Source organism: Scyliorhinus torazame, chromosome 12 (assembly GCF_047496885.1).
Source record: "Scyliorhinus torazame isolate Kashiwa2021f chromosome 12, sScyTor2.1, whole genome shotgun sequence".
NCBI classification, from domain to species: Eukaryota; Metazoa; Chordata; class Chondrichthyes; order Carcharhiniformes; family Scyliorhinidae; genus Scyliorhinus; species Scyliorhinus torazame.
The window spans coordinates 104,698,254-104,725,932 of NC_092718.1; the positions used below are offsets into that span (position 1 = coordinate 104,698,254).

General features: G+C 57.8%; 1 protein-coding gene across 1 annotated transcript in view; it reads left to right on the top strand.

Moving 5' to 3' along the window:
* LOC140387097 (rho guanine nucleotide exchange factor 12-like) overlaps positions 1-27,679 on the top strand; it is a 235,067-nt gene that overhangs the window by 43,330 nt on the left and 164,058 nt on the right. The window contains exon 7 of the mRNA XM_072470106.1: positions 9,872-9,895. Within this exon, the coding sequence (XP_072326207.1) occupies positions 9,872-9,895 (24 nt within the window). The remainder of the gene's footprint in view (positions 1-9,871; positions 9,896-27,679) is intronic.

Consider the following 27,679-nt stretch of genomic DNA (forward strand, 5'->3'; position numbering starts at 1 on the left):
AGGGCTAGGAGGGAGAGAGAGGGCTAGGAGGGAGAGAGAGGGCTAGGAGGGAGAGAGAGGGCTAGGAGGGAGAGAGAGGGCTAGGAGGGAGAGAGAGGGCTAGGAGGGAGAGAGAGGGCTAGGAGGGAGAGAGAGGGAGAGCTGAGAGAGAGAGCTAGGAAAGAGAGCGCTAGGGGAGAGGGAGAGAGAGCAAGGGGAGAGGGGGAGGGAGCATGGAGAGAGGGGGAGAGAAAGGGGGGGGAGAGAGAGAGAGAGAGGGGAGTGTTATGGGCCAGGGTTTAGATATCCCCAAAGTGTAGCATGGAGTTCACCTGACCCACAACTTTTAATAGATTGTGGTATGGGGAGCACACGGTCCCACTCTACAGGTGTGGCACAGCAGAAAAAGTATAATTTAAAGCAAAACATTGTTTATTCTATGAACTCAAGTTAACCTTTTTAAAACATACAGTGAACATCTTGGCAACCATTAATTCAAAGGTAACCCCCAAAGAATACAACACTAAGTAATCCTTAATAACTTCCCAAACAACATCCAGAAGACAAAAGAAACACCTTTTAACAGAAGCACATTAGGTTTACATTCACTACTGAGAACATTTATAATTCTGAATTCACCAAATGATCAAGAGATGGTCTTTTCGTGGCAGAGAGATCAACAGTACACCTGCTCTGTCTGGCTTCAGCTCCAACACTGAAAACAAAATTAAAACACCCCCCCCCTGCAGCAAACAGCCTAAAACGAAAGTAAAAAGCTGACAGACAGCCGAGCTCCACCCACACTCTGACATCACTGATAAACACTCATTTCTTAAAGGTACATTTCTTAAGCACCCATTTCTTAAAGGTACTCTCACATGACACCTCCCCCCGAGAAAAAAAAACCCATCAACTTCAAGATGGTTTCATTTTTCACCTTTTTATTATCCTTTAAGAAATGCACACAGTAAATATACTTTTTCGTCTGAAAAAAGACAACACACGCAAAGAGGTACAATAATATAGTCAATTTTTGTTCTTCTTCCTCCAACTGAAATCCTTCCCGATTGACAGTCTCTTTGAACAAGAAGGTCTCTGCACGATCCGTCCATTTCTCTACGCATCGGCATTTCTCTTTAAAGTCAGATACTTTAGTTCAATCTGATCGCAGAGTCGCTTGTAATCCTCCAACACCGGAGTATTGGTTATCACAGCTTTCAGGCAGTCAAATGTCTGTTGAAAGTCCTTTGTCCACTGAAAGTTTCGACGTTTCTTCAGCAAGTCCATCAGTGGAGCAATCACGCTACAAAACATTTGCACAAATGTTCGATCAAATCCACTCATGCCAAGAAATTGCATTATTTCCCTTTGTCTTGAGGGTATCGGAAACTCCTCAATAACTGTTGGTTTCACATCCCGTGGGACCATTCGACCCTGTCCGATTGTGTGGCCAAGGAAAGTGACTTGAGCTTTTCCAAATTCACTTTTGGCTAGGTTTATCACCAAACCTGCCTCTTGAAGTCGATCGAGTAACTCGATCAGATGCTTCAAATGTTCTGTCCATGTCTGGCTGAAAATTACTAAATCGTCGATGTATACCGCACAATTGGATAATCGTGAAACAACTTTGTTAGTTAACCGTCGAAATGTGGCTAGTGCGTTTTTCATGCCAATTGGCATGACTTTGAATTGTTATATACCATCTGGAGTCACAAAAGTGGAAATATCCTTCGTCCTTTCGGATAAAGATACCTGCCAGTAACCTTTAAGTAAATCCAGTTTGGAAATAAAAGCTGATTGTCCCACTTTCTCAATGCAATCCTCCAAACATGGAATAGGATAAGAGTCCGTTCTTGTAACTGCATTAACCTTTCTATAGTCCACACACAACCGTTGGGTACCGTCTGGTTTTGGCACCATCACTATGGGTGAGCTCCATTGGCTGCAACCCACTTCAGTGATGACATTTTTAAGCATACTCTCAATCTCTTTGTTAACCTGTGCCAATTTTAAAGGGTTAAGTCTACATGGATGTTGTTTGATTGGAACAGCATTTCCCACATCTACATCATGTATCGCCATTTTAGTACTTCCCAATTTATCTCTACAAATTTGCCCAATTTATCTCTACAAACTTGCCCATGTGATATCAATAACACTTTCAGGTCAGTCCGCTTTTCCTCTGGAAGGTAACTCAACAATTTATCCCAATTTTTAAGAACATCCTCATTTTCCAATTTAATTTGAGGTATGTCAAATTCACAGTCATCTGGATTTGGTTCGTCACTTTACGTTAGAATCATTAAAACCTCCTCCTTTTTCTCTCCTTCCCTTTCAAAGTACCTTTTAAGCATATTCACATGACACACTCGGTGAGTCTTCCTTCTATCTGGTGTTTTTACCACATAATTCACCTCACTTAATTTCCTTTCAACCTGATAATGTCCACGAAACCTTGCTTTTAAAGGTTCACATACCACTGGTAACAATACTAAAACTTTATCTCCACTGGCAAAACTACGAACTTTGGATTTCTTGTCCGCTATCCGTTTCATCACATTTTGTGCAACTTTTAAATGCTGTCTCACGAATTCACCTGCTCTATTTAATTGTTCCCTAAAATCTGACACGTAATCCAATAATGTAAGTTCTGATTTCTCACTCACCAATTTTTCCTTAATCAATTTAAGTGGTCTTCTTACCTCATGACCAAAAATTAGTTCAAAAGGACTAAATTTGGTTGATTCATTAGGTGCATCCCTAATTGCAAACAGTACGAATGGAATTCCTTTATCGCAATCCTCTGGATAATCTTGACAATAAGCCCTCAACATTGTCTTTAATGTCTGATGCCACCTTTCTAACGTTCCCTGCGATTCTGGATGGTACGCAGTTGATTTAAATTGTTTTATTCCTAAGTTATCCATAACTTAATTGAATAACCTTGAGGTAAAATTTAATCCTTGATCCGATTGCATTTCTGTGGGTAGTTCATATCTAGTAAAGAATTTAAGTAACTCCTCCACAATCTTTTTAGCTGTAATATTATGTACTGGAATGGCCTCTGGAAACCAAGTAGACACATCTATTATAGTCAAAAGATATTGATTCCCACTTTTTGTTTTAGGAAGCGGTCCTACTCAATCAATTAGGACCCTTGTAAAAGGTTCCTCAAATGCTGGAATGGATATTAAGGGCGCTGATTTTATCACGGCTTGAGGTTTCCCTATCACTTGACATGTGTGACATGATTGACAAAATTTAACTACATCTTTATGTAGTCCAGGCCAATAAAAATGTTTCTGGATTTTAGCTTGGGTTTTCCTTATTCCCAAATGACCTCCCATTGGTACCTCATGTGCAACTCGCAACACCTCCTTTCTATACCCTACGGGCAATACTACTTGATGAACCTCTGCCCACTTTTCATCCGCCTGCACATGTAAAGGTCTTATTTTCTCATCAAGACTTCACTTTTACGGTAATAACACTCTGGTATACACTCAGATTTCTCTTTCGTACATGCTTTTTGATACATCCGTTTTATTTCTATATCTTTCTGTTGTAACTCTGCCAATTTTCCTGAACTAAAAATATCCGCCTCATCCTCCACCTGTTCTTGTTCTTTTTCAACCATCTGATCAAAAATCGTTTCTGATAATTGCACTTCAACTTCATCTTCACTCTTTGATTTCTCCTCTTGTCTTATCCTGTGACTTTGCAAACTTGTTACTGTACAATCCAGAAAAATCCCAGGATATTCGTCCTTCAACACTTCAGTTGTCTGATTTTGCACTGGCTTATCTACCACAGTAGGCATCACTCCCACCTGTGATCCAGCTATATCATTACCCAAGATAAACTGTATTCCTGGACAGGATAGTTTATCTATTACTCCTACTACCACTTTACCACTCTTCACTGGACTTTCTAACCTTACCGTATATAATTGAACATTACTCCTCTCACCCTGAATTCCACATATTACCACCTTTTCTGGCAATATTCTTCCCAAACTACATAACTCCTCACCTCTTACAATTAAAGATTGACTAGCTCATGTATGTCTTAAAATTGTGACTTCTTTTCCTGCTCCTCCTGATACACATGAGTAAACTTTACCCACACAAGTAAATTCTTTAAAGAGATCTGGCACCTTCTTTTCAATCACCTCTTGATCAGGCTGTACAATCTTTGCACCTTCTTTGCTTCACTTGGGCTTTCCTTTACCACTTTAACAAACTCCACTGTCTTTTCCTGTTTTACCATATCAGCCTTCCCAGTGCTTTTCTTCAACCACCAACACTGTGACTTTACATGGCCTAGTTTATTACAGTGAAAACATTTGAAACTTTTCATGTCTCTTCCACCCTCCTGGGTTTCTTTTTTAATCTGAGGTACACTCTCCTTATTATCTCCCATCAGATCACCTTTACCTTTACCACTTGAGTATTTCTCATGTCCCCAGTTTCTATCCCTCACAGGCTGAAACTGATGTCGGAAACCAATCTTTGATTTATGAACTAATTCATAATCATCTGCCATTTCCACTGCTAAACTCGCAGTTTTAACCCTCTGTTCTTCCACATGCGTTCTCACTACATCAGGAATTGAATTTTTAAACTCCTCCAAAAGTATAATTTCTGTGAGAGCTTCATACGTTTGGTCTATTTTCAAAGCCCTTATCCACCTATCAAAAGTACTCTGTTTGAGCCTTTCAAACTCCATGTATGTTTGACCAAATTATTTCCTTAAATTTCTAAACCTTTGTCTGTAGGCTTCAGGCACCAGTTCATATGCAACTAAGTTGGATTTTTTTCACCTCCTCATAAGTCCCAGATACCACCTCCGGTAGTGATGCAAACACTTCACTAGCTCTACCTGCCAGCTTTGTTTGAATCAGTAATACCCACATGTCCTGTGGCAATTTCATTTTAGCTACCTTCTCAAATGAAATGAAAAAGGCTTCCACCTCCTTCTCGTCAAACATTGGTAATGCTTGGACATATTTAAATAGATCCCCACCAAGCCTTCGACTTTGATGCTCTTTCTCAATATCCTCATCACTATCATCCAACTGTACGTTTCCCTTTATGTCTGCCAATTTTAACTGACTGTCATGTTTCATGGCCATTTTCCGAAGTTCAAACTCTCTCTCTTTATCTTTTTCCCTGATCTGTTTATCCCTTTCTCTTTCTTTTTGTTCTGCAAGGCCTATTCTTTCTTTTCTCCTTTCTTCTCCTTATTCCTCTCTCTCGCTCTCTCTTTCTCTTTCTGCTCTCTCTCTTTCTTCTTCCTCTCTTTCGTATTCAAGCTGCTTTAATTCTGTCTCATGTTCAAGTTGCTTAATCTGCAACTGGATCTTTTCCATTTATAATGAGTCAGACTGTATCTCAGGCAACTTTAAATGCTGAGCCACCCCCATAATTACCTCATCTTTTCGCATTTTGTCAGATAATGTTAATTGCAATGTTTTTGTCAAATCTAACAGTCTGCTTTTAGTCTCTGTCCGTAAGGTACTGCGTGTGACCGTCTCCACCCCCAAAAACTTCAAAGCCATTGTCCACAACACACTCCCCACTTAAACTAGAATACCACACCGGAAAAGCAACCACAATATGCTCACCCCTCACTGTCTTTAAGTTCACTAAGCCAATCCAATAGATAGACTTTTATCCCGGACGAGCCCCCAATTTGTTATGGGCCAGGATTTAGATATCCCCAAAGTGTAGCATGGAGTTCACCTGACCCACAACTTTTAATAGATTGTGGTATGGGGAGCACACGGCCCACTCTACAGGTTTGGTACAGCAGAAATGGAAAAGTATTGTTTAAAGCAAAACAATGTTTATTCTATGAGCTCAAGTTAACCTTTTTAAAACATACAGTGAACATCTTAGCAACCATCAATTCAAATACAACCCCCAAAGAATACAACACTAAGTAATCCGCACGAACAGACTCAAAAACAACTTCTTCCCCACTGTTACCAGACTCCTAAATGACCCTCTTATGGACTGACCTCATTAACACTACGCCCTATATGCTTCATCCGATGCCAGTGCTTCTGTAGTTACATTGTATATGTTGTGTTGCCCTATTCTGTATTTTCTTTTATTCCCTTTTCTTCTCATGTACTTAATGATCTGTTGAGCTGCTCGCAGAAAAATACTTTTCACTGTACCTCGGTACACGTGACAATAAACAAATCCAATCCAATCCTTAATAACTTCCCAAACAACATCCAGAAGACAAAAGAAACACCATTTAACAGAAGCACATTATGTTTACATTCACTACTGAGAACATTTATAATTCTGAATACACCAAATGATCAAGAGATAGTATTTTCATGACAGAGATCAACAGTACACCTGCTCTGTTCGGCTTCAGCTCCAACACTGAAAACTAAACTAAAACACACCCTGCAGCAAACAGCCTTAAATAAAAGTAAAAAGCTGACAGACAGCCCAGCTCCACCCACTCTCTGACATCACTGATAAACACCCATTTCTTAAAGGTACATTTCTTATGTTCTATGTTCTAAACAGCCATTCTTAAAGGTACTCTCACATGACAGGCGAGAGAGAGAGAGATAGAGAGAGCTAGGCGAGAGAGAGAGGGAGAGAAAGAGAGAGCTAGGAAAAGAGAGAGAGCTAGGCAAGAGAGAGAGAGAACTAGGTGAGATAGAGCGAGGGAAGAGAGAGAGAGAGAGAGCGAGGGGAGAGAGGTAGAGAGGGAGCTAGGAGAGAGAGAGAGAGAGCTAGGAGAGAGAGAGAGAGAGCTAGGAGAGAGAGCTAGGAGAGAGAGAGAGCTAGGAGAGAGAGAGAGCTAGGAGAGAGAGAGAGCTAGGAGAGAGAGAGAGCTAGGAGAGAGGGAGAGCGAGGAGAGAGAGCTAGGAGAGAGAGAGGGAGAGAGCTTGGAGAGCGAGAGAGCGAGCTAGGAGCGAGAGAGGGAGAGAGCTTGGAGAGCGAGAGAGAGAGCTAGGAGAGGGAGAGAGAGAGAGCTAGCAGAGAGAGTGTAAGCGAGCATAGAGAAAGTGAATTTTCTCTATCAGCGTCATGCCCAGGTTGGCAGCCCTGTTGGATATACAGTCACTCGGATGAGACAATGAACTGAGGTCTGCAACTGAACTTCCAGCCAGATGTTAAGAACAATAATCTTTATTATTGTCACAAGTAGGCTTCCATTAACACTGCAATGAAGTTACTGTGAAAATCCCCTCGTCGCCACACTCGGGCGCCTGTTTGGGTGCACCAAGGGAGAATTCAGAATGTCTAAATTAGGACAGCTCGGTGGCGCAATGGTTAGTGCTGCTGCCTCACGGCGCCGAGGTCCCAGGTTCGATCCTAGCTCTGGGTCACTGTCTGTGTGGAGTTTGCACATTCTCCCTGTGTTTGTGTGGGTTTCGCCCCCACAACCCAAAGATGTGCAGGATAGGTGGATTGGCCACACGCGAAAAATTAATTGGGTACTCTAAATTAAAAAAAAAAAAGAATGTCCAAATTACCTAACAGCACGTCTTTAGGGACCTGTGGGAGGAAACCGGATCACCCGGAGGAAACTCACGCAGACACTGGGAGAATGTGCAGACTCTGCACAGACAGTGACCCAAGCCAGGAATCGAACCCGAATCCCTGGTGCTATGAAGCAACACTGCCAAGCCATTCTTAAAGGTACTCTCACATGACAGGCGAGAGAGAGAGAGATAGAGAGAACTAGGCGAGAGAGAGAGGGAGAGAAAGAGAGAGCTAGGAGAAGAGAGAGAGCTAGGCAAGAGAGAGAGAGAACTAGGTGAGATAGAGCGAGGGAAGAGAGAGAGAGAGAGAGAGCGAGGGGAGAGAGGTAGAGAGGGAGCTAGGAGAGAGAGAGAGAGAGCTAGGAGAGAGAGAGAGCTCTCTCTCCGCGGACATAATGTCAGAGAAGAGTAGGGTGTCTAATTCGGAGAGGCGGATTTGGGGGTGGGGAGCTTTCCCCCATGCCCAGAAGCCAGATTCCGCCTTCAACACATATAGTGGTCATGATCTCATGTCTGTTTCTCCCTGCACCTGTGTGTGTTTCTCTGTCTCTGTATCTGATATTTATGGGAGCTTGTTGTGCCCAAATTGTTGCTGCATTTCCTGCAGTGCAGAAAAGGAGAGCCATCCCGAAGGGTACTTTTCTGGGCTGTGGGGAGCTTTGCGGGCATGCTGAGGAGCTGTCGATTTGCCAATCCTGCTGGTGTACTCTTGGGCTGGGAGGGTGGGTTGTGGACAAGGGGGGGTTTGGGCCACGGGGCGGGGGGGGTGAGTTGGGTTGCGGGGCAGAGGGAGGGCTGATCTTGGGGTAGGGAGAGGGAGGCTCACAGGGCAAGGGGACGGCGGGCTGTGATGGAGGACAACGGGTGGGGTCGGCCCAACATCGTGGCCAGAGGGAGACTGGGTGAGAGGGTACAGACGTTCACATTGTGCCTTGGAGAGGTTGGGAAAGGGATGTCTACAGACAGGGAGGGAGGGCCCCCACCCCAGGCCTCCGAGCTTTCCAGTGTTGTCCTTGCAGTTAGGGGAAATGACATTTTTTGGAGAAGGATGTGGGGGGGGGGGGGGGGGGGGGTGTCCGCGGGTGCTGGTGAGAAGTCAATGTCCCTTTAAGTTGCGACAGGATCCGTATTTGGCGTTTAAGCTCAAACCCGACCCCCACCCCCAGCGCGCACTCATATATACAGGCACACACATATATGCGCAAACGCACACACGCGTAGAATTCCTACAGAGGGATGTCATTTGGCTGATTGAGTTTACACCGACCCTCTGAAATAGATCCCAACTTAGGCCCACTCCTACATCCTACTTACATAACCCCACCTAACTACATCTTTGGACTGTGGGAGGAAACCGGAGCACCCGGACGAAACCCACGCAAGCACGGGGAAAATGTGCAAACTCCACATAGTCGCCCAAGGTCGGAATTGAACCGCGGACTATGACACTGTGAGGCAGCAGTGCTAACCACCATGCTGTTGTTGTTGACTAGGGCAGACGCGATGGGTCAAAGGGCCTGTTCTGTGCTGCAGACCTCTATGACTGTAAGCTGGAAACATCTGATGTTTAACAAGTAACAGGAGGAAGATATTCTCCCTGGAAACAAGAGCCTCCAGCTCCGTGACCTCATCGTCTCATTGATTCAGTGGGAAGCATGCGAAACTGATCCACAAAGGTCAGAGGGGTGGATCAGAGAGAGACAGAGAGAAAATGAATGAAGTCAGCTTCCTGGTTGCTAATTGGCTGCCAGTCCCAGGGTCTCCTGATTGGAGATGGCTGTCCGGCTCCCCCCAACCCTCCACCTCCTTCACAGCCCCCACACCCCAACCCTTTGTGTTTGCATTTTAAAAGGATCCAGAGCGGAAACGAGGAAAGTTGTTGGATCATTTATGAGGAGCGGTGATTAAGAAAAGAAGGGTTTTGTTGTTTTTGCCAAGCCTGCGAGCCACTCGTTCTTCAGGCACTCAGTGAAAGAGTCCGACACTCTCTCCCGGCACACTCACCATCAGATCATGCACGGTCAGCCAGCCAAAGCTTCAAACTCCACTGCAGCACTGGCAATCTGGCAAGATGATCTTCCACCGGTGAGTTTGTGTCTGCTCATTGCCAGGTGTGGGCTGCCCCTCCGACCCCCTCAGGTCTGTAAGATCGCGCTGTGTGTTTTGAAAGGTTGAGGTGCCAGCAATGAGGAAAACCCCAAGTTTGGTTTGTGTCTGTGAGGGACTGTGTTCACTTTATCTCCTTTCTGTTGGTGTTCCCTCCCTCCCATGGTTGCAGCTGATGCTCGGCTCTGTCGAGTTGATTCCTCTGGCCTGTCCACTCTGTTTAAATGCCCATAGTTTCACTAAACTCCTTCTGTTTTTCTCTTTCAGTTCCAACACAGACGACGAGAGAAGGTATGGATGTCCGTGTTGCTGCGTCTGTCTCTCGCAGTGTCGTTTTCCCTGTCTGTGTGTGAATCTCCCTCTCCCTGTCTCTCCCTGTGTCTGTGTTTCTGTATGTCTGTCTCGGTGTGTGCTTCCCTGTCTGTCTCTCCCTGCAACTGTGTGTGTTTCTCTGTCCATGTGTGTGTGCTTTTCTGTCTCTCTATCTGTTTCTCTTGGTATCTCTGTGTCTGACTTTCCGTGTCTGTGTGTTTCTCTGTGTATCTGGCTTTGCATGTGCCTGTGTGTGTGTTTCTCTGTCTGTCTCGCTATGTCCCTGTGTGTGTTTCTCTGTATATATCTCTCTGTGCCTGTGTGTGTTTTTCTGTCTGTCTCGCTATGTGCCTGTGTGTGTGTTTGTCTGTCTCGCTATGTCCCTGTGTGTGTGTTTCTCTGTATATATCTCTCTGTGCCTGTGTGTGTGTTTTTCTGTCTGTCTCGCTATGTGCCTGTGTGTGTGTTTCTCTGTCTGTCTCGCTATGTCCCTGTGTGTGTGTGTTTCTCTGTATATATCTCTCTGTGCCTATGTGTGTGTTTCTCTGTCTGTCTCGCTATGTCCCTGTGTGTGTGTTTCTCTCTGAATCGCTATGTCCCTGTGTGTGTGTGTTTCTCTGTCTGTCCCGCTATGTCCCTGTGTGTGTGTTTCTCTGCCTGTCTCGCTATGTCCCTGTGTGTGTTTCTCTGTCTGTCTCGCTATGTCCCTGTGTGTGTGTTTCACTGTCTGTCTCGCTATGTCCCTGTGTGTGTGTTTCACTGTCTGTCTCGCTATGTCCCTGTGTGTGTGTTTCTCTGTCTGTCTCGCAATGTCCCTGTGTGTGTGTTTCTCTGTCTGTCTCGCTATGTCCCTGTGTGTTTTTCTCTGTATATATCTCTCTGTGCCTGTGTGTGTGTTTCTCTGTCTGTCTCGCTATGTCCCTGTGTGTGTGTTTCTCTGCCTGTCTCGCTATGTCCCTGTGTGTGTGTCTCTGTCTGTCTCGCTATGTCCCTGTGTGTGTGTTTCTCTGTCTGTCTCGCTATGTCCCTGTGTGTGTGTGTCTCTGTCTGTCTCGCTATGTCCCTGTGTGTGTGTTTCTCTGTCTGTCTCGCTATGTCCGTGTGTGTGTTTCTCTGTATATATCTCTGTTCCTGTGTGTGTGTTTCTCTGTCTGTCTCGCTATGGCCCTGTGTGTGTGTTTCTCTGTCTGTCTCGCTATGTCCCTGTGTGTGTGTTTCTCTGTATATATCTCTCTGTGCCTGTGTGTGTGTTTCTCTGTCTGTCTTGCTATGTCCCTGTGTGTGTGTTTCTCTGTCTGTCTCGCTATGTGCCTGTATGTGTGTTTCTCGGTCTGTCTTGCTATGTCCCTGTGTGTGTGTTTCCCTGTTTCGCTATGCCCCTGTGTGTGTGTTTCTCTGCCACATTCTGTATATGTATGTTTCTCCATCTGTACGTTTCTTTCTGTATGCGTGTGTATTTCTGTCTCTCCCTGTGTGCGTTCCTCTGTCTCCCCCTGTGTGCGTTCCTCTGTCTCCCCCTGTGTGCGTTCCTCTGTCTCCCCCTGTGTGCGTTCCTCTGTCTCCCCCTGTGTGCGTTCCTCTGTCTCCCCCTGTGTGCGTTCCTGTCTCCCCCTGTGTGCGTTCCTCTGTCTCCCCCTGTGTGCGTTCCTCTGTCTCCCCCTGTGTGCGTTCCTCTGTCTCCCCCTGTGTGCGTTCCTCTGTCTCCCCCTGTGTGCGTTCCTCTGTCTCCCCCTGTGTGCGTTCCTCTGTCTCCCCCTGTGTGCGTTCCTCTGTCTCCCCCTGTGTGCGTTCCTCTGTCTCCCCCTGTGTGCGTTCCTCTGTCTCCCCCTGTGTGCGTTCCTCTGTCTCCCCCTGTGTGCGTTCCTCTGTCTCCCCCTGTGTGCGTTCCTCTGTCTCCCCCTGTGTGCGTTCCTCTGTCTCCCCCTGTGTGCGTTCCTCTGTCTCCCCCTGTGTGCGTTCCTCTGTCTCCCCCTGTGTGCGTTCCTCTGTCTCCCCCTGTGTGCGTTCCTCTGTCTCCCCCTGTGTGCGTTCCTCTGTCTCCCCCTGTGTGCGTTCCTCTGTCTCCCCCTGTGTGCGTTCCTCTGTCTCCCCCTGTGTGCGTTCCTCTGTCTCCCCCTGTGTGCGTTCCTCTGTCTCCCCCTGTGTGCGTTCCTCTGTCTCCCCCTGTGTGCGTTCCTCTGTCTCCCCCTGTGTGCGTTCCTCTGTCTCCCCCTGTGTGCGTTCCTCTGTCTCCCCCTGTGTGCGTTCCTCTGTCTCCCCCTGTGTGCGTTCCTCTGTCTCCCCCTGTGTGCGTTCCTCTGTCTCCCCCTGCGTGCGTTCCTCTGTCTCCCCCTGCGTGCGTTCCTCTGTCTCCCCCTGCGTGCGTTCCTCTGTCTCCCCCTGCGTGCGTTCCTCTGTCTCCCCCTGCGTGCGTTCCTCTGTCTCCCCCTGCGTGCGTTCCTCTGTCTCCCCCTGCGTGCGTTCCTCTGTCTCCCCCTGCGTGCGTTCCTCTGTCTCCCCCTGCGTGCGTTCCTCTGTCTCCCCCTGCGTGCGTTCCTCTGTCTCCCCCTGCGTGCGTTCCTCTGTCTCTCCCTGCGTGCGTTCCTCTGTCTCTCCCTGCGTGCGTTCCTCTGTCTCTCCCTGCGTGCGTTCCTCTGTCTCTCCCTGCGTGCGTTCCTCTGTCTCTCCCTGCGTGCGTTCCTCTGTCTCTCCCTGCGTGCGTTCCTCTGTCTCTCCCTGCGTGCGTTCCTCTGTCTCTCCCTGCGTGCGTTCCTCTGTCTCTCCCTGCGTGCGTTCCTCTGTCTCTCCCTGCGTGCGTTCCTCTGTCTCTCCCTGCGTGCGTTCCTCTGTCTCTCCCTGCGTGCGTTCCTCTGTCTCGCCCTGCGTGCGTTCCTCTGTCCCGCCCTGCGTGCGTTCCTCTGTCTCTCCCTGCGTGCGTTCCTCTGTCTCCCCCTGCGTGCGTTCCTCTGTCTCCCCCTGCGTGCGTTCCTCTGTCTCCCCCTGCGTGCGTTCCTCTGTCTCCCCCTGCGTGCATTCCTCTGTCTCTCCCTGTGTGATTCCTCTGTCTCTCCCTGTGTACGCGTTTCTGTGTCTCTCCCTGTGTGCGCGTTTCTGTGTCTCTCCCTGTATCTGTTTGTGTTTCTCTGTGTCTGTTTCTCCCTGTGCCTGTTCATCTGTCTTGTTTCTCCCTGTGTGTGTTGTTGTCTGTCTTGTCTCTCCCTGTGTCTGTGTGTGTGTTTCTCTGTCTGCCTCTGTCTGTCTGTCCCTGTGTTTGTCTGTGTTTTTCTGTCCCTGTTTATCTCCAATCAAAGATCCCTCCCACCTGGCTTACTCACTCTTCCAACTTCTTCCATCGGGCAGGAGATACAGAAGTCTGAGAACACGCACGAACAGACTCAAAAACAGGTTCTTCCCCGCTGTTACCAGACTCCTAAATGGCCCTCTTATGGACTGATTTCATTAACACTACACCCTTTATGCTTCATCCGATGCCAGTGCTTATGTAGTTACATTGTATATGTTGTGTTGCCCTATTCTGTATTTTCTTTTCTTCCCTTTTCTTCCCATGTTCTTAATGATCTGTTTGAGCTGCAAGCAGAAAAATACTTTTCACTGTACCTTGGTACACGTGACAATAAACAAATCCAATCTGTATCTGTGTGTCTATTTATGTTTCTCCTGTGTCTGTTTCACTGTCTGACTGACTCTCCCTGTGCCTGTGTTTGCTTCTCTGTCTCCATGTGTGTGTGTGTGTGCTTCTTTGTCTCTCCCTGTGTGTTTCCCTGTCTCTCCCTGTGTGTGTTTCCCTGTCTCTCCCTGTGTGTGTGTTTCCCTGTCTCTCCCTGTGTGTGTGTTTCCCTGTCTCTCCCTGTGTGTGTGTTTCCCTGTCTCTCCCTGTGTGTGTGTTTCCCTGTCTCTCCCTGTGTGTGTGTGTTTCCCTGTGTGTGTGTGTTTTCCTGTGTGTGTGTTTCCCTGTCTCTCCCTGTGTGTGTGTTTCCCTGTCTCTCCCTGTGTGTGTTTCCCTGTCTCTCCCTGTGTGTGTGTTCTTCTGTCTCTCCCTGTGTGTGTATTTCTCTGTCTCTCCCTGTGTGTGTTTCCCTGTCTCTCCCTGTGTGTGTGTTCTTCTGTCTCTCCCTGTGTGTGTATTTCTCTGTCTGTTTCGCCCTGTGATTGTGTGTGTTTATCTGTCTCTCCCTGTGTCTCTGTATGGGTTTCACTCTCACCCTGTATCTGTGACTGTGTATGTGTTTCTTTATCTGTCTCTACCTGTTTGTGTTTCTCTCTCCCTGTCTCTCCCTGTGTGTGTGTTTCTCTGTCTGTCTCTCCCTGTGTGTGTTTCTCTGTCTGACTCTCCCTGTGTGTGTGTTTCTCTGTCTCTCCCTGTGTGTGTTTCTCTGTCTGTCCCTCCATGTGTCTGTGTTTCTCTGTCTGTCTCTCCCTGTGTGCGTTTCTCTGTCTGTCTCTCCCCGTGTGTGTTTCTCTGTCTCTCCCTGTGTCTGTGTTTCTGTCTGTCCCTGTGTGTGTTTCTCTCTGTCTGTCTCCCTGTGTGTGTTTCTCTCTGTCTGTCTCTCCCTGTGTGTGTGTTTCTCTGTCTGTCTCTCCCTGTGTGTGTTTCTGTCTCTCCCTGTGTGTGTTTCTCTGTCTGTCTCTCCCTGTGTATGTTTCTCTCTGTCTGTCTCTCCCTGTGTCTGTGTTTCTCTGTCTGTCCCTGTGTGTGTTTCTCTCTGTCTGTCTCTCTGCGTGTGTTTCTCTCTGTCTGCCTCTCCCTGCGTGTGTTTCTCTGTCTGTCTCTCCCTGTGTGTGTTTCTCTGTCTGTCTCTCCCTGTGTGTGTTTCTCTCTGTCTGTCTCTCCCTGTGTGTGTTTCTCTCTGTCTCTCCCTGTGTGTGTTTCTCTCTGTCTGTCTCTCCCTGTGTGTGTTTCTCTCTGTCTGTCTCACCCTGTGTCTGTCTGTGAGTCTCTCTGTCTCTCTTGCTCTCCCTGTACCTCGGCTGAACTTTCTGGCTCTCCCTCCGCCAGTCTGTTTGTGTCTCTCTCTGCACACTTCTCACTCTCTATCACTCTCTCTGTCTTCTAACACTGGCTGTGCCTCTTCCTTTTGTCTGTTCCTTTCTTTCTCTGTTACCTTTTGTATGTAAGATGTTTGTGTTGTATGTGCCACTCTGTCTCTGCACAGTATACCTATGTCAGTGTACCGTGTCTTTGTGCCTGTGTGCACCAGTGCCTATATGCGGGGTCCGCATCTGCATGCGTGGGCAGGTCTGGGTCCACGTCTGGATGCCAGGCCATAGGCGGGGCCGGGTGGGGTCATGTTTGGTGATGCTGTTTTAGTTCCTGTGCTATATTTCCCTTGAATGGTGGGTTTTGTGGCTGGTGCCTGCATCTGTTGTCTTGTACTGGTGGCACTTTTCAAAGTGTTTATAATTCTCCCACCAAGGGCACAATGCCAGAGCTGCTGCCTGTGTAAATCTTGATTAAAATAAAACCAGGAATTGCCACTTGGCGCATTCAGCTCGGCTGAGTAACTGTGACCCCCATCTCAACTGGGGGAGAGCTGAGCATGGCACATCACCCCATCACCCACCACTCCGCCTCACATCCCCGCCACACTCCCTCACATCCCCTGCCTCCCCCGCCTCGCCCCCCTCACATCCCCCGCCTAGCCCCCTCACATCCCCCCGCCTCACCCCTCACATCCCCCGCCTCGCCCCCTCACATCCCCCACCTCCCCCGCCACAGCCCCTCACATCCCCCGCCTCGCCCCCTCACATCCCCCGCCACACCCCCTCACATCCCCCGCCTCCCCGCCACACCCCCTCACATCCCCCGCCTCGCCCCCTCACATCCCCCCGCCTCGCCCCCTCACATCCCCCACCTCCCCGCCACAGCCCCTCACATCCCCCGCCTCGCCCCCTCACATCCCCCGCCTCCCCCGCCACACCCCCTCACATCCCCCGCCTCCCCGCCATACCCCCCTCACATCCCCCCGCCTCCCCGCCACACCCCCTCACATCCCCGCCTCCCCGCCACACCCCCTCACATTCCCCGCCACACCCCCTCACATTCCCCGCCACAACCCCTCACATTCCCCGCCACACCCCTCACATTCCCCGCCACACCCCCTCTCATTCCCCGCCACCCCACCCCCCCCCTCACATTCCCCGCCACACCCCCTCACATTCCCCCGCCACAACCCCCCACATCCCCCGCCTCCCCGCCACACCCCCTCACATTCCCCGCCACACCCCCCTCATCCCCCGCCACACCCCCCTCACACCCCCCGCCTCCCAGCCACACTCCCTCACATCCCCCGCCACACCCCCTCACATCCCCCGCCTCCCCGCCACATCCCCCTCACATCCCCCGCCACCCCCGCCACACCCCCTCACATCCCCCGCCACACCCCCTCACATCCCCCGCCACACCCCCTCTCATCCCCCGCCTCCCCCGCCACACCCCCTCACATCCCCCGCCTTCCCGCCACACCCCCTCACATCCCCCGCCACATCCCCCGCCTCCCCCGCCATGACCCCCCTCACATCCCCCGCCATAACCCTCACATCCCCTGCCACACCCCCTCACATCCCCCGCCTCCCCCGCCATACCCCCCTCACATCCCCGCCACACCCCCTCACATCCCCCGCCTCCCCCGCCACACCCCCCTCACATTCCCTGCCTCAACCCCTCTCATTCCCTGCCCCCCGCCACACCCACTCACATTCCCTGCCCCCCGCCACACCCACTCACATCCCTGCCTCCCCCGCCTCGCCCCCTCACATCCCCTGCCTCCCTCGCCTCGCCCTCTCACATCCCCCGCCTCATCCCCTCACACCCCCTGCCTCCCCGCCACACCCCCCTCACATTCCCTGCCTCCCCCGCCACCCCCCCCTCACATTCCCCGCCTCCCCCGCCACCCCCCTCACATCCCATGCCTCCCCCGCCTCGCCCCCTCACATCCCCCGCCTCCCCAGCCTCCCCGCCACACCCCCTCACATCCCCGCCTCCCCCGCCACACACCCTCACATTCCCCGCCTCCCCACCACACCCCCTCACATTCCCCGCCTCCCACCACACCCCCTCACATTCCCCGCCTCCCCACCACACCCCCTCACATTCCCCGCCTCCCCGCCACACCCCCTCACATTCCCCGCCTCCCCACCACACCCCCTCACATTCCCCCGCCTCCCCACCACACCCCCCTCACATTCCCCGCCTCCCCACCACACCCCCTCACATTCCCCCGCCTCCCCACCACACCCCCTCACATTCCCTGCCTCCCCCGCCACACCCCCCTCACTTCCCCCGCCTCCCCCACCACACCCCCGCACATTCCCCGCCACCCCCACCACACCCCCTCACATTCCCCGCCTCACCCCCTCACATTCCCCTGCCTCCCCGCCTCGCCCCCTCACATCCCCCGCCTCACCCCCTCACATCCCCTGCCTCCCCTGCCACACCCCCTCACATCCCCCGCCTCCCCACCACACCCCCTCACTTCCCCCGCCTCGCCCCCTCACATTCCCTGCCCCCCCGCCACACCCCCTCACATCCCCTGCCTCCCCCCGCCACACCCCCTCACATCCCCCGCCTCCCCTGCCTCCCCCGCCACATCCCCTCACATCCCCACCTCCCCCGCCACAACCCCCTCACATCCCCCACCTCCCCCGCCACACCCCCCTCACATCCCCCACCTCCCCCGCCACACCCCCTCACATCCCCTGCCTCCCCCGCCTTGCCCCCTCACATCCCCCGCCTCGCCCCCTCACATCCCCCGCCTCCCCCTGCCTCCCCCGCCACACCCCCTCACATTCCCCGCCTCCCCCGCCACACCCCCTCACATTCCCCGCCTCCCCCACCACACCCCCTCTCATACCCCGCCTCCCCCGCCACACCCCCCTCACATTCCCCGCCTCACCCCCTCACATTCCCTGCCTCCCCCCGCCTCGCCCCCTCACATCCCCCGCCCTCGCCCCCTCACATCCCCCGCCTCGCCCCCTCACATCCCTGCCTCCCCCTGCCTCCCCCGCCACACCCCCTCACATTCCCTGCCACGCCCCCTCACATCCCCCGCCTCACCCGCCTCGCCCCCTCACATCCCCCGCCTCACCCCCTCACATTCCCTGTCCCCCCGCCACACCCCCTCACATTACCCGCCTCCCCGCCAACCCCCCCTCACATCCCCCGCCTCCCCCGCCTCACACCCTCACATCCCCCGCCTCCCCCCTCACATCCCCTGCCTCCCCCCACCACACCCCCCTCACATTCCCCGCCTCCCCCGCCACACCCCCTCACATTCCCCACCTCCCCACCACACCCCCCTCACATTCCCCGCCTCACCCCCCTCACATTCCCTGCCTCCCCGTCTCACCCCCTCACATCCCCCGCCTCACCCCCTCACATCCCCCGCCTCCCCGCCACACCCCCTCACATTCCCCTCCTCCCCACCACACCCCCTCACATCCCCCGCCTCCCCCCTCACATCCCCTGCCTCCCCGCCACACCCCCTCACATTCCCCGCCTCCCCACCACACCCCCTCACATTCCCCGCCTCACCCCCTCACATTCCCTGCCTCCCCGCCTCACCCCCTCACATCCCCCGCCTCACCCCCCTCACATTCCCCGCCTCCCCGCCACACCCCCTCACATTCCCCACCTCCCCCACCACACCCCCTCACATTCCCCGCCTCACCCCCTCACATTCCCCGCCTCCCCCGCCACACCCCCTCACATTCCCCACCTCCCCACCACACCCCCTCACATTCCCCGCCTCACCCCCTCACATTCCCTGCCTCCCCGCCTCACCCCCTCACATCCCCCGCCTCACCCCCTCACATCCCCCCGCCTCCCCGCCACACCCCCTCACATTCCCCGCCTCCCCACCACACCCCCTCACATCCCCGCCTCCCCCCCTCACATCCCCTGCCTCCCCCGCCACACACCCTCACATTCCCCGCCTCCCCGCCACACACCCTCACATTCCCCGCCTCCCCCGCCACACACCCTCACATTCCCCGCCTCGCCCCCTCACATTCCCTGCCCCCCTGCCACACCCCCTCACATCCCCTGCCTCCCCCCGCCTCGCCCCCCTCACATCCCCCGCCTCATCCCCTCACATCCCCCGCCTCCCCCTACCTCCCCCGCCACATCCCCCACCTCCCCCGCCTCGCCCCCTCACATCCCCCGCCTCCCCGCCACACCCCCCTTACATCCCCTGCCTCCCCCGCCTTGCCCCCTCACATCCCCGCCACACCCCCTCACATCCCCTGCCTCCCCGCCTCGCCCCCTCACATCCCCGCCACACCCCCCTCACATCCCCTGCCTCCCCGCCTTGCCCCCTCACATCCCCCGCCTCGCCCCCTCACATCCCCCGCCTCGCCCCCTCACATCTCCCGCCTCCCCCTGCCTCCCCCGCCACACCCCCTCACATCCCCTGCCTCCCCCGCCTTGCCCCCTCACATCCCCCGCTACACCCCCTCACATCCCCTGCCTCCCCCGCCTTGCCCCCTCACATCCCCCGCTACACCCCCCTCACATCCCCCGCCTCCCCCTGCCTCCCCCGCCACACCCCCTTACATCCCCTGCCTCCCCCGCCTCGCCCCCCCTCACATCCCCCGCCTCGCCCCCTCACATCCCCCGCCTCGCCCCCTCACATCCCCCGCTACACCCCCTTACATCCCCTGCCTCCCCCGCCTTGCCCCCTCACATCCCCGCCACACCCCCTCACATCCCCTGCCTCCCCCGCCTCGCCCCCTCACATCCTCGCCACACACCCTCACATCCCCTGCCTCCCCCGCCTTGCCCGTCTCACATCCCCCGCCTCCCCCTGCCTCCCCCGCCACACCCCCTCACATCCCCTGCCTCCCCCGCCTTGCCCCCTCACATCCCCCGCCACACCCCCTCACATCCCCTGCCTCCCCCGCCTTGCCCCCTCACATCCCCCGCCTCGCCCCCTCACATCCCCGCCTCCCCCTGCCCCCCCGCCTCGCCCCCTCACATCCCTCGCCTCACCCCCTCACATCCCTCGCCTCACCCCCTCACATCTCCCCACCCTCCCCCTGACTCACCCCCTCACATCCCTCATCTCACCCCCTCACATCCCCCGCCTCACACCTCACATCCCTCGCCTCACCCCTCACATCCCTCGTCTCACTCTCTCAACATCCCCCGCCTCACCCCACACATTCCCACCATACCCTCTCACATCCCCCGCCTCACCCTCTCACATCCCCCGTCTCACCCTTCACATCTCCCGCTTCACCCCCTCACATCCCCCACCACACCCAAACTCCCCCCACGCCCAACCCACCCCCAAACCCAACCTCCCCCCAAACCCAACCTCCCCCCGCGCCCAACCTCCCCCCGCGCCCAACCTCCCCCCGCGCCCAACCTCCCCCCGCGCCCAACCTCCCCCGCGCCCAACCTCCCCCCGCGCCCAACCCCACCCCCCGCGGCCCAACCCACCCCCGCGCCCAACCCACCCCCGCGCCCAACCCACCCCCGCGCCCAACCCACCCCCGCGCCCAACCCACCCCCGCGCCCAACCCACCCCCCGCGCCCAACCCACCCCCGCGCCCAACCCACCCCCGCGCCCAACCCACCCCCGCGCCCAACCCACCCCCGCGCCCAACCCACCCCCGCGCCCAACCCACCCCCGCGCCACACCCACCCCGCCGCCCAACCCACCCCCGCGCCCAACCCACCCCCGCCGCCCAACCCACCCCCGCGCCCAACCCACCCCCGCGCCCAACCCACCCCCGCGCCCAACCCACCCCCGCGCCCAACCCACCCCCGCGCCCAACCCACCCCCGCGCCCAACCCACCCCCGCGCCCAACCACCCCCGCGCCCAACCCACCCCCGCGCCCAACCCACCCCCGCGCCCAACCACCCCCGCGCCCAACCCACCCCCGCGCCCAACCCACCCCCGCGCCCAACCCCACCCCCGCGCCCAACCCACCCCCGCGCCCAACCCACCCCCGCGCCCAACCCCCCGCCGCGCCCAACCCCCCGCCACGCCCAACCCACCCACACGCCCAACATATCCCCGCGCTCTCCCTCTCACGCGCTCTCCCTCTCACAGCGCCTCTCCCCTCTCACCGCGCTCTCCCTCTCACGCGCTCTCCCTCTCACGCGCTCTCCCCTCTCACGCGCTCTCCCTCTCACGCGCTCTCCCTCTCACGCGCTCTCCCTCTCACGCGCTCTCCCTCTCACGCGCTCTCCCTCTCACGCGCTCTCCCTCTCACGCGCTCTCCCTCTCACGCGCTCTCCCTCTCACGCGCTCTCCCTCTCACGCGCTCTCCCTCTCACGCGCTCTCCCCTCTCACGCGCTCTCCCTCTCACGCGCTCTCCCTCTCACGCGCTCTCCCTCTCACGCGCTCTCCCTCTCACGCGCCTCTCCCTCTCACGCGCTCTCCCTCTCACGCGCTCTCCCTCTCACGCGCTCGCGCTCTCACGCGCTCGCGCTCTCACGCCCTCTCTCTCTCTGTCTCCCTCCCTTTCTCTCTGTCCCGTCTCGCGCGCTCTCTGTCCGTCTCGCGCGCTCTCTGTCCGTCTCGCGCGCTCTCTGTCCGTCTCGCGCAGCTCTCTGTCCGTCTCGCGCGCTCTCTGTCCCGTCTCGCGCGCTCTCTGTCCGTCTCGCGCGCTCTCTGTCCGTCACGCGCGCTCTCTGTCCTTCCGCGCGCTCTCTGTCCGTCCCGCGCGCTCTCTGTCCGTCCCGCGCGCTCTCTGTCCGTCCCGCGCGCTCTCTGTCCGTCCCGCGCGCTCTCTGTCCGTCCCGCGCGCTCTCTGTCCGTCCCGCGCGCTCTCTGTCCGTCCCGCGCGCTCTCTGTCCGTCCCGCGCGCTCTCTGTCCGTCCCGCGCGCTCTCTGTCCGTCCCGCGCGCTCTCTGTCCCGTCCCGCGCGCTCTCTGTCCGTCCCGCGCGCTCTCTGTCCGTCCCGCGCGCTCTCTGTCCGTCCCGCGCGCTCTCTGTCCGTCCCGCGCGCTCTCTGTCCGTCCCGCGCGCTCTCTGCCCGTCCCGCGCGCTCTCTGCCCGTCCCGCGCGCTCTCTGCCCGTCCCGCGCGCTCTCTGCCGTCCCGCGCGCTCTCTCTGGCTCTCTCTGTCTTTCCCTCTGTCTCTGACTCTCTCCCTCACTCTCTCTTTCTGTCTTTGTTTCTGGGAGACTCTCAGGGTCAAATAGCCTGAGACTCATGGAGAATATTGGCGGGGGTGTTGTGTGGGGGGGGATGCGGAGGAGCGGGGTAGGTGGGGGTGGCATGTAGCATGTGCACTGTATTCTGAATGTAGAGAGGGAAGATTCAGTGATGCCAGTGAAAGAGATAGTGGGAGGGGAGGCTATACAACTGGACAGAGAGTGAATGTGCCACTGAGAACAGAGGTTCATTGATTTGTCTGTTTTTGTTGTTTCCCTGCCCACAGGCCTCTCTAACTCTGCCAGCGTGGCACTCCCAGCTGCTCGCGGGCGGAGCTGAGGTTCCCCTGCAAAATGTTCCCTCCCCCTCTTTGAAGGGATGCTAATTGTAGACATCCTCGTTCACTCACTGCCAGAGATCAGGGCACAGAAAGGAAGGAGGTGGAGAGAGGGAGGTCCTTGCAGCTTGCTGATGTAATCACAGTGCAAGGGCAAAATGTGGGAAGACAGACACGGGGAGGGGGGGAAGCGGGGAGGTGAGGAAGGGAAGTGGGGAGGCGAGGAGGGGGAGGGGGAAGTGAGGAGCGGGGAGGCGGGCAGGGGGAAGCGGGGGAGGCGAGGATGGGGTGGGGAGGACGGGGCGGTTGTGGCGAGGGAGGGGGAAGCGGGAAGACGGGGGGAGGGAGAAGAGGGAGGGCGAGGAGGGGGAAGCGGGAGACGAGGAGGGGGAAGCGGGGAGGCGAGGAGGGGGAAGCGGGGAGGCGAGGAGGGGGAAGCGGGGAGGCGAGGAGGGGGAGGCGGGGAGGGGGAAGCGGGCAGGCGAAGAGGGGGAAGCGGGCAGGCGAAGAGGGGGAAGCGGGCAGGCGAAGGGGGAAGGAGGGAGGGGAGGGGGAAGCGGGGAGGTGAGGAGAGGGAGGGAGAAGCGGGGAGGAGAGGGAGGGAGAAGCGGGGAGGAGGGGGGAGGGGGAAGCGGGGAGGAGAGGGAGGGAGAAGCGGGGAGGGGGAGGCGAGGAGGGGGAAGCAGGGAGGCGAGGACGGGGAGGGGGAAGCGGGGGGCGCGGAGGGGGAGGGGAGGGGAGGGGTAAGCGGGGAGGGGGAAGCGGGGAGGCGAGGAGGGGGAGGGGGAAGCGGGGAGGCGAGGAGGGTGAAGCGGGGAGGCGAGGAGGGGGAGGGGGAAGCGGGGAGGCAAGGGGGGGGAATGCCGGGAGGCAAGGGGGGGAAGCGGCGAGGCGAGTAGGGGGGAAGCAGGGAGGTGAGGATGGGGAGGGGGAGGGGGAAGCGGGGAGGCGAGGATGGGGAAGGGGAAGCGGGGAGGCGAGGATGGGGAGGGGGAAGCGGGGAGGCGAGGAGGGGGGAAGCGGGGAGGCGAGGAGGGGGAAGCGGGGAGGCGAAATGGGGGGGAAGCAGGGAGGCGAGGATGGGGGAGGGGAAGCGGGGGAGGCGGGGAGGGGGGGAAGCAGGGAGGCGAGGATGGAGAGGGGGAGGCGAGGAGGGGGAGGGGGAAGTGGGAGGCGAGGAGGGGGAAGCGGGCGGGAGGCGAGGAGGGGGAGAGGGAGGCGGGGGAGAGGGAGGCGGGGGAGAGGGAGGCGGGGGAGAGGGAGGCGGGGGAGAGGGAGGCGGGGGAGAGGGAGGCGGGGAGAGGGAGGCGGGGGAGAGGGAGGCGGGGGAGAGGGAGGCGGGGGAGAGGGAGGCGGGGGAGAGGGAGGCGGGGGAGAGGGAGGCGGGGGAGGGGGAAGCGGGGAGGCGGGGAGGGGGAGGCGGGGAGGGGGAAGCGGGGAGGCGAGGAGGGGAGAAGCAGGGAGGTGGGGAGGGGGAAGCGGGGAGGCGAGGAGGGGGGAAGCAGGGAGGAGGGGGAAGCGGGGAGGCGGGGAGGGGGAAACGGGGGAGGCAAGGAGGGGGTAGCGAGGAGGGGGAGGGGGAAGCAGGGAGGCGAGGAGGGGGAAGCGGGGAGGGGGAAGCGGGGAGGCGAGGAGTGGGGAAGCGGGGAGGCGAGGAGGGGGAAGCGGGGAGGCGAGGAGGGGGAGGGGGAGGGGGAAGCGGGGAGGGCGAAGCGGGGAGGCAGGGAGGGGGAAGCGGGGAGGCGAGGATGGGGAGGGGTAAGCGGGGAGGGGGAAGCGAGGAGGGAAAGTGGGGAGGCAGGGAAGGGGAGGTGCGGAGGGGGAAGCGGGGAGGTGCGGAGGGGAGGGGGAGACGCGGATGGGGAGGCGGGGGACGGGAGGTGCAGAGGGGAAGCGCAGAGGGGGAGGCGCGACGCAGGCACGGAGAGAGAGGGAGGGCGACGCAGGCACGGAGAGAGAGGGAGGGCGACGCAGGCACGGAGAGAGAGGGAGGGCGACACAGGCACGGAGAGGGAGGGAGGGCGACACAGGCACGGAGAGAGAGAGAGGGCGACACAGGCACAGAGAGGGAGGGAGGGCGACACAGGCACGGAGAGAGAGAGAGGGCGACACAGGCACGGAGAGAGGGAGGGCGACGCAGGCACAGAGAGAGAGAGAGGGCGACACAGGCACGGAGAGAGGGAGGGCGACACAGGCACAGCGAGAGAGGGAGGGCGATGCAGGCACGGAGAGAGAGGGAGGGCGAGCAGGCACGGAGAGAGAGGGAGGGCGACACAGGCACAGAGAGAAAGAGAGGGCGACACAGGCACGGAGAGAGGGAGGGCGACACAGGCACAGCGAGAGAGGGAGGGCGATGCAGGCACGGAGAGAGAGGGGAGGGCGAGCAGGTACGGGAGAGAGAGGGGAGGGCGACACAGGCACAGAGGGAGAGGGAGGGCGACGCAGGCACGGAGTGAGAGGGAGGGTGGACGCAGGCACGGAGTGAGAGGGAGGGTGACGCAGGCACGGAGAGAGAGGGAGGGCGACACAGGCACGGAGAGAGAGGGAGTGCGACACAGGACCAGAGAGAGAGGGAGGGCGACGCAGGCCCAGGGAGAGGGATGGAGGGCGACACAGGCACAGAGGGAGAGTGAGGGCGACGCAGGCACGGAGAGAGAGGGAGGGGCGACGCAGGCTCAGAAAGAGGGAGGGCTACGCAGGCAAGGAGAGAGAAGGAGGGCGACGCAGGCACGGAAAGAGGGAGGGCGCGCAGGCACAGAGAAAGAGAAGGAGGGCGACGCAGGCACGGAGAGAGAAGGAGGGCGACGCAGGTACAGAGAGAGAGAAGGAGGGCGACGCAGGCACAGAGAGAGGAGGGCGACGCAGGCACAGAGAGAGGGAGGGCGATGCAGGCAGAGAGAGAGAGAGATGGCGACACGGGCATGGAGAGAGAGGGAGGGTGAGGCAGGCACGGAGAGAGAGGGAGGGCGACGCAGGCACGGTGAGAGAGGAGTGCGACACAGCAGAGAGAGAGAGGGAGGGCGACACAGGCACAGAGAGATGGAGGGCGACGCAGGCACGGAGAGAGGGCGGGGCGACGCAGGCACGGTTGGAGAGGGAGTGCGACACAGGCAGAGAGAGAGAGGGAGGGCGACGCAGGCACGGAGAGAGAGGGAGGGCGACGCAGGCACGGTGAGAGAGGGAGTGCGACACAGGCAGAGAGAGAGAGGGAGGGGCGACGCAGGCACGGAGAGAGGGAGGGCGACGCAGGCACGGTTGGAGAGGGAGTGCGACACAGGCAGAGAGAGAGAGGGAGGGCGACGCAGGCACGGAGAGAGAGGAGTGGGCGACACAGGCACAGAGAGAGGGAGGGCGACACAGGCACAGAGAGAGGGAGGGCGACACAGGCAGAGAGAGAGAGAGATGGCGACACAGGCACGGAGAGAGGGATGGCGACGCAGGCAGAGAGAGGGGGATGGCAACGCAGGCCCAGAGAGAGAGAGGGTGACGCAGGCACGGAGAGAGAGGGAGGGTGACACAGGCCCAGAGAGAGGGAGGGCGACACAGGCACGGAGAGAGAAGGAGGGTGACACAGGCCCTGAGAGAGGGAGGGCGACACAGGCACGGAGAGAGAGGGAGGGCGACACAGGCAGAGAGAGAGAGGGAGGGCAACGCAGGCATGGAGAGAGAGGGAGGGCAACGCAGGCACAGAGAGAGAGAGGGAGGGCAACGCAGGCACAGAGAGAGAGAGGGAGGGCGACGCAGGCACGCATAGAGAGAGGGAGGGGCGACGCAGGCACAGAGAGAGAGAGGAGGGCGACGCAGGCACGGAGAGAGAGGGAGGGCAACGCAGGCATGGAGAGAGAGGGAGGGCAACGCAGGCATGGAGAGAGAGAGAGAGGGCGACGCAGGCACGGAGAGAGAGAGAGGGAGGGCGACGCAGGCACGCAGAGAGAGAGGGAGGGCGACGCAGGCACAGAGAGAGAGAGGGAGGGCGACGCAGGCACGGAGAGAGAGGGAGGGCGAATCAGGCACGGAGAGGGAGGGCAACGCAGGCACAGAGAGAGAGGGAGGGCGACGCAGGCCACGGAGAGAGAGGGAGGGCGACGCAGGCACAGAGAGAGAGGGAGGGTGACGCAGGCACGGAGAGAGAGGGAGGGCGACGCAGGCACGGAGAGAGAGGGAGGGCGACGCTGGCACAGAGAGAGGGAGGGCGACGCTGGCACAGAGAGAGAGGGAGGGCGACGCAGGCACGGAGAGAGAGGGAGGGGCGACACAGGCCGGAGAGGGAGGGTGGGCGACGCAGGCACGCAGAGAGGGAGGGCGACGCAGGCACGGAGAGAGAGGGAGGGCGACGCAGGCACGGAGAGAGAGGGAGGGCGACGCTGGCACAGAGAGAGAGGGAGGGCGACACAGGCACGGAGAGAGAGGGAGGGCGACACAGGAACGCAGAGAGAGAGGGAGGGCGACACAGGCACGGAGAGAGAGAGAGGGAGGGCGACACAGGCACGGAGAGAGAGAGGGAGGGCGACGCAGGCACGGAGAGAGAGAGAGAGGGAGGGCGACACAGGCACGGAGAGAGAGAGGGAGGGCGACACAGGCACGGAGAGAGAGGAGGGCGAGCAGGTACGGAGAGAGAGGGAGGGCGACACAGGCACAGAGGGAGAGGGAGGGCGACGCAGGCACGGAGAGAGAGGGAGGGCGACACAGGCACGGAGAGAGAGGGAGGGCGACGCAGGCACGGAGAGTGAGGGAGGGCGACACAGGCACGGAGAGAGAGGGAGTGCGACACAGGCCCAGAGAGAGAGGGAGGACGACACAGGCACGGAGAGAGAGGGAGGGCGACGCAGGCCCAGAGAGAGGGATGGAGGCGACACAGGCACAGAGAGAGAGGGAGAGCGACGCAGACACGGAGAGACAGGGAATGGTGACGCAGGCACGGAGAGAGAGGGAGGGCGACGCAGGCACGGAGAGAGAGGGAGGGCGACGCAGGCACAGAGAGAGGGATGGAGGGCGACACAGGCACAGAGAGAGAGGGAGGGCGACGCAGGCACGGAGAGAGAGGGAGGGCGACGCAGGCACGCAGAGAGCGAGGGCGACGCAGGCCGGAGAGGGAGGGGTGGGCGACGCAGGCACGGAGAGAGAGGGAGGGCGACACAGGAGCGCAGAGAGAGAGGGAGGGGCGATACAGGCACGGAGAGAGAGAGAGGGAGGGCGACCACAGGCACGGAGAGAGAGAGGGAGGGCGACGCTGGCACGGAGAGAGAGAGAGGGAGGGCGACACAGGCACGGAGAGAGAGAGGGAGGGCGACACAGGCACGGAGAGAGAGGGAGGGCGAGCA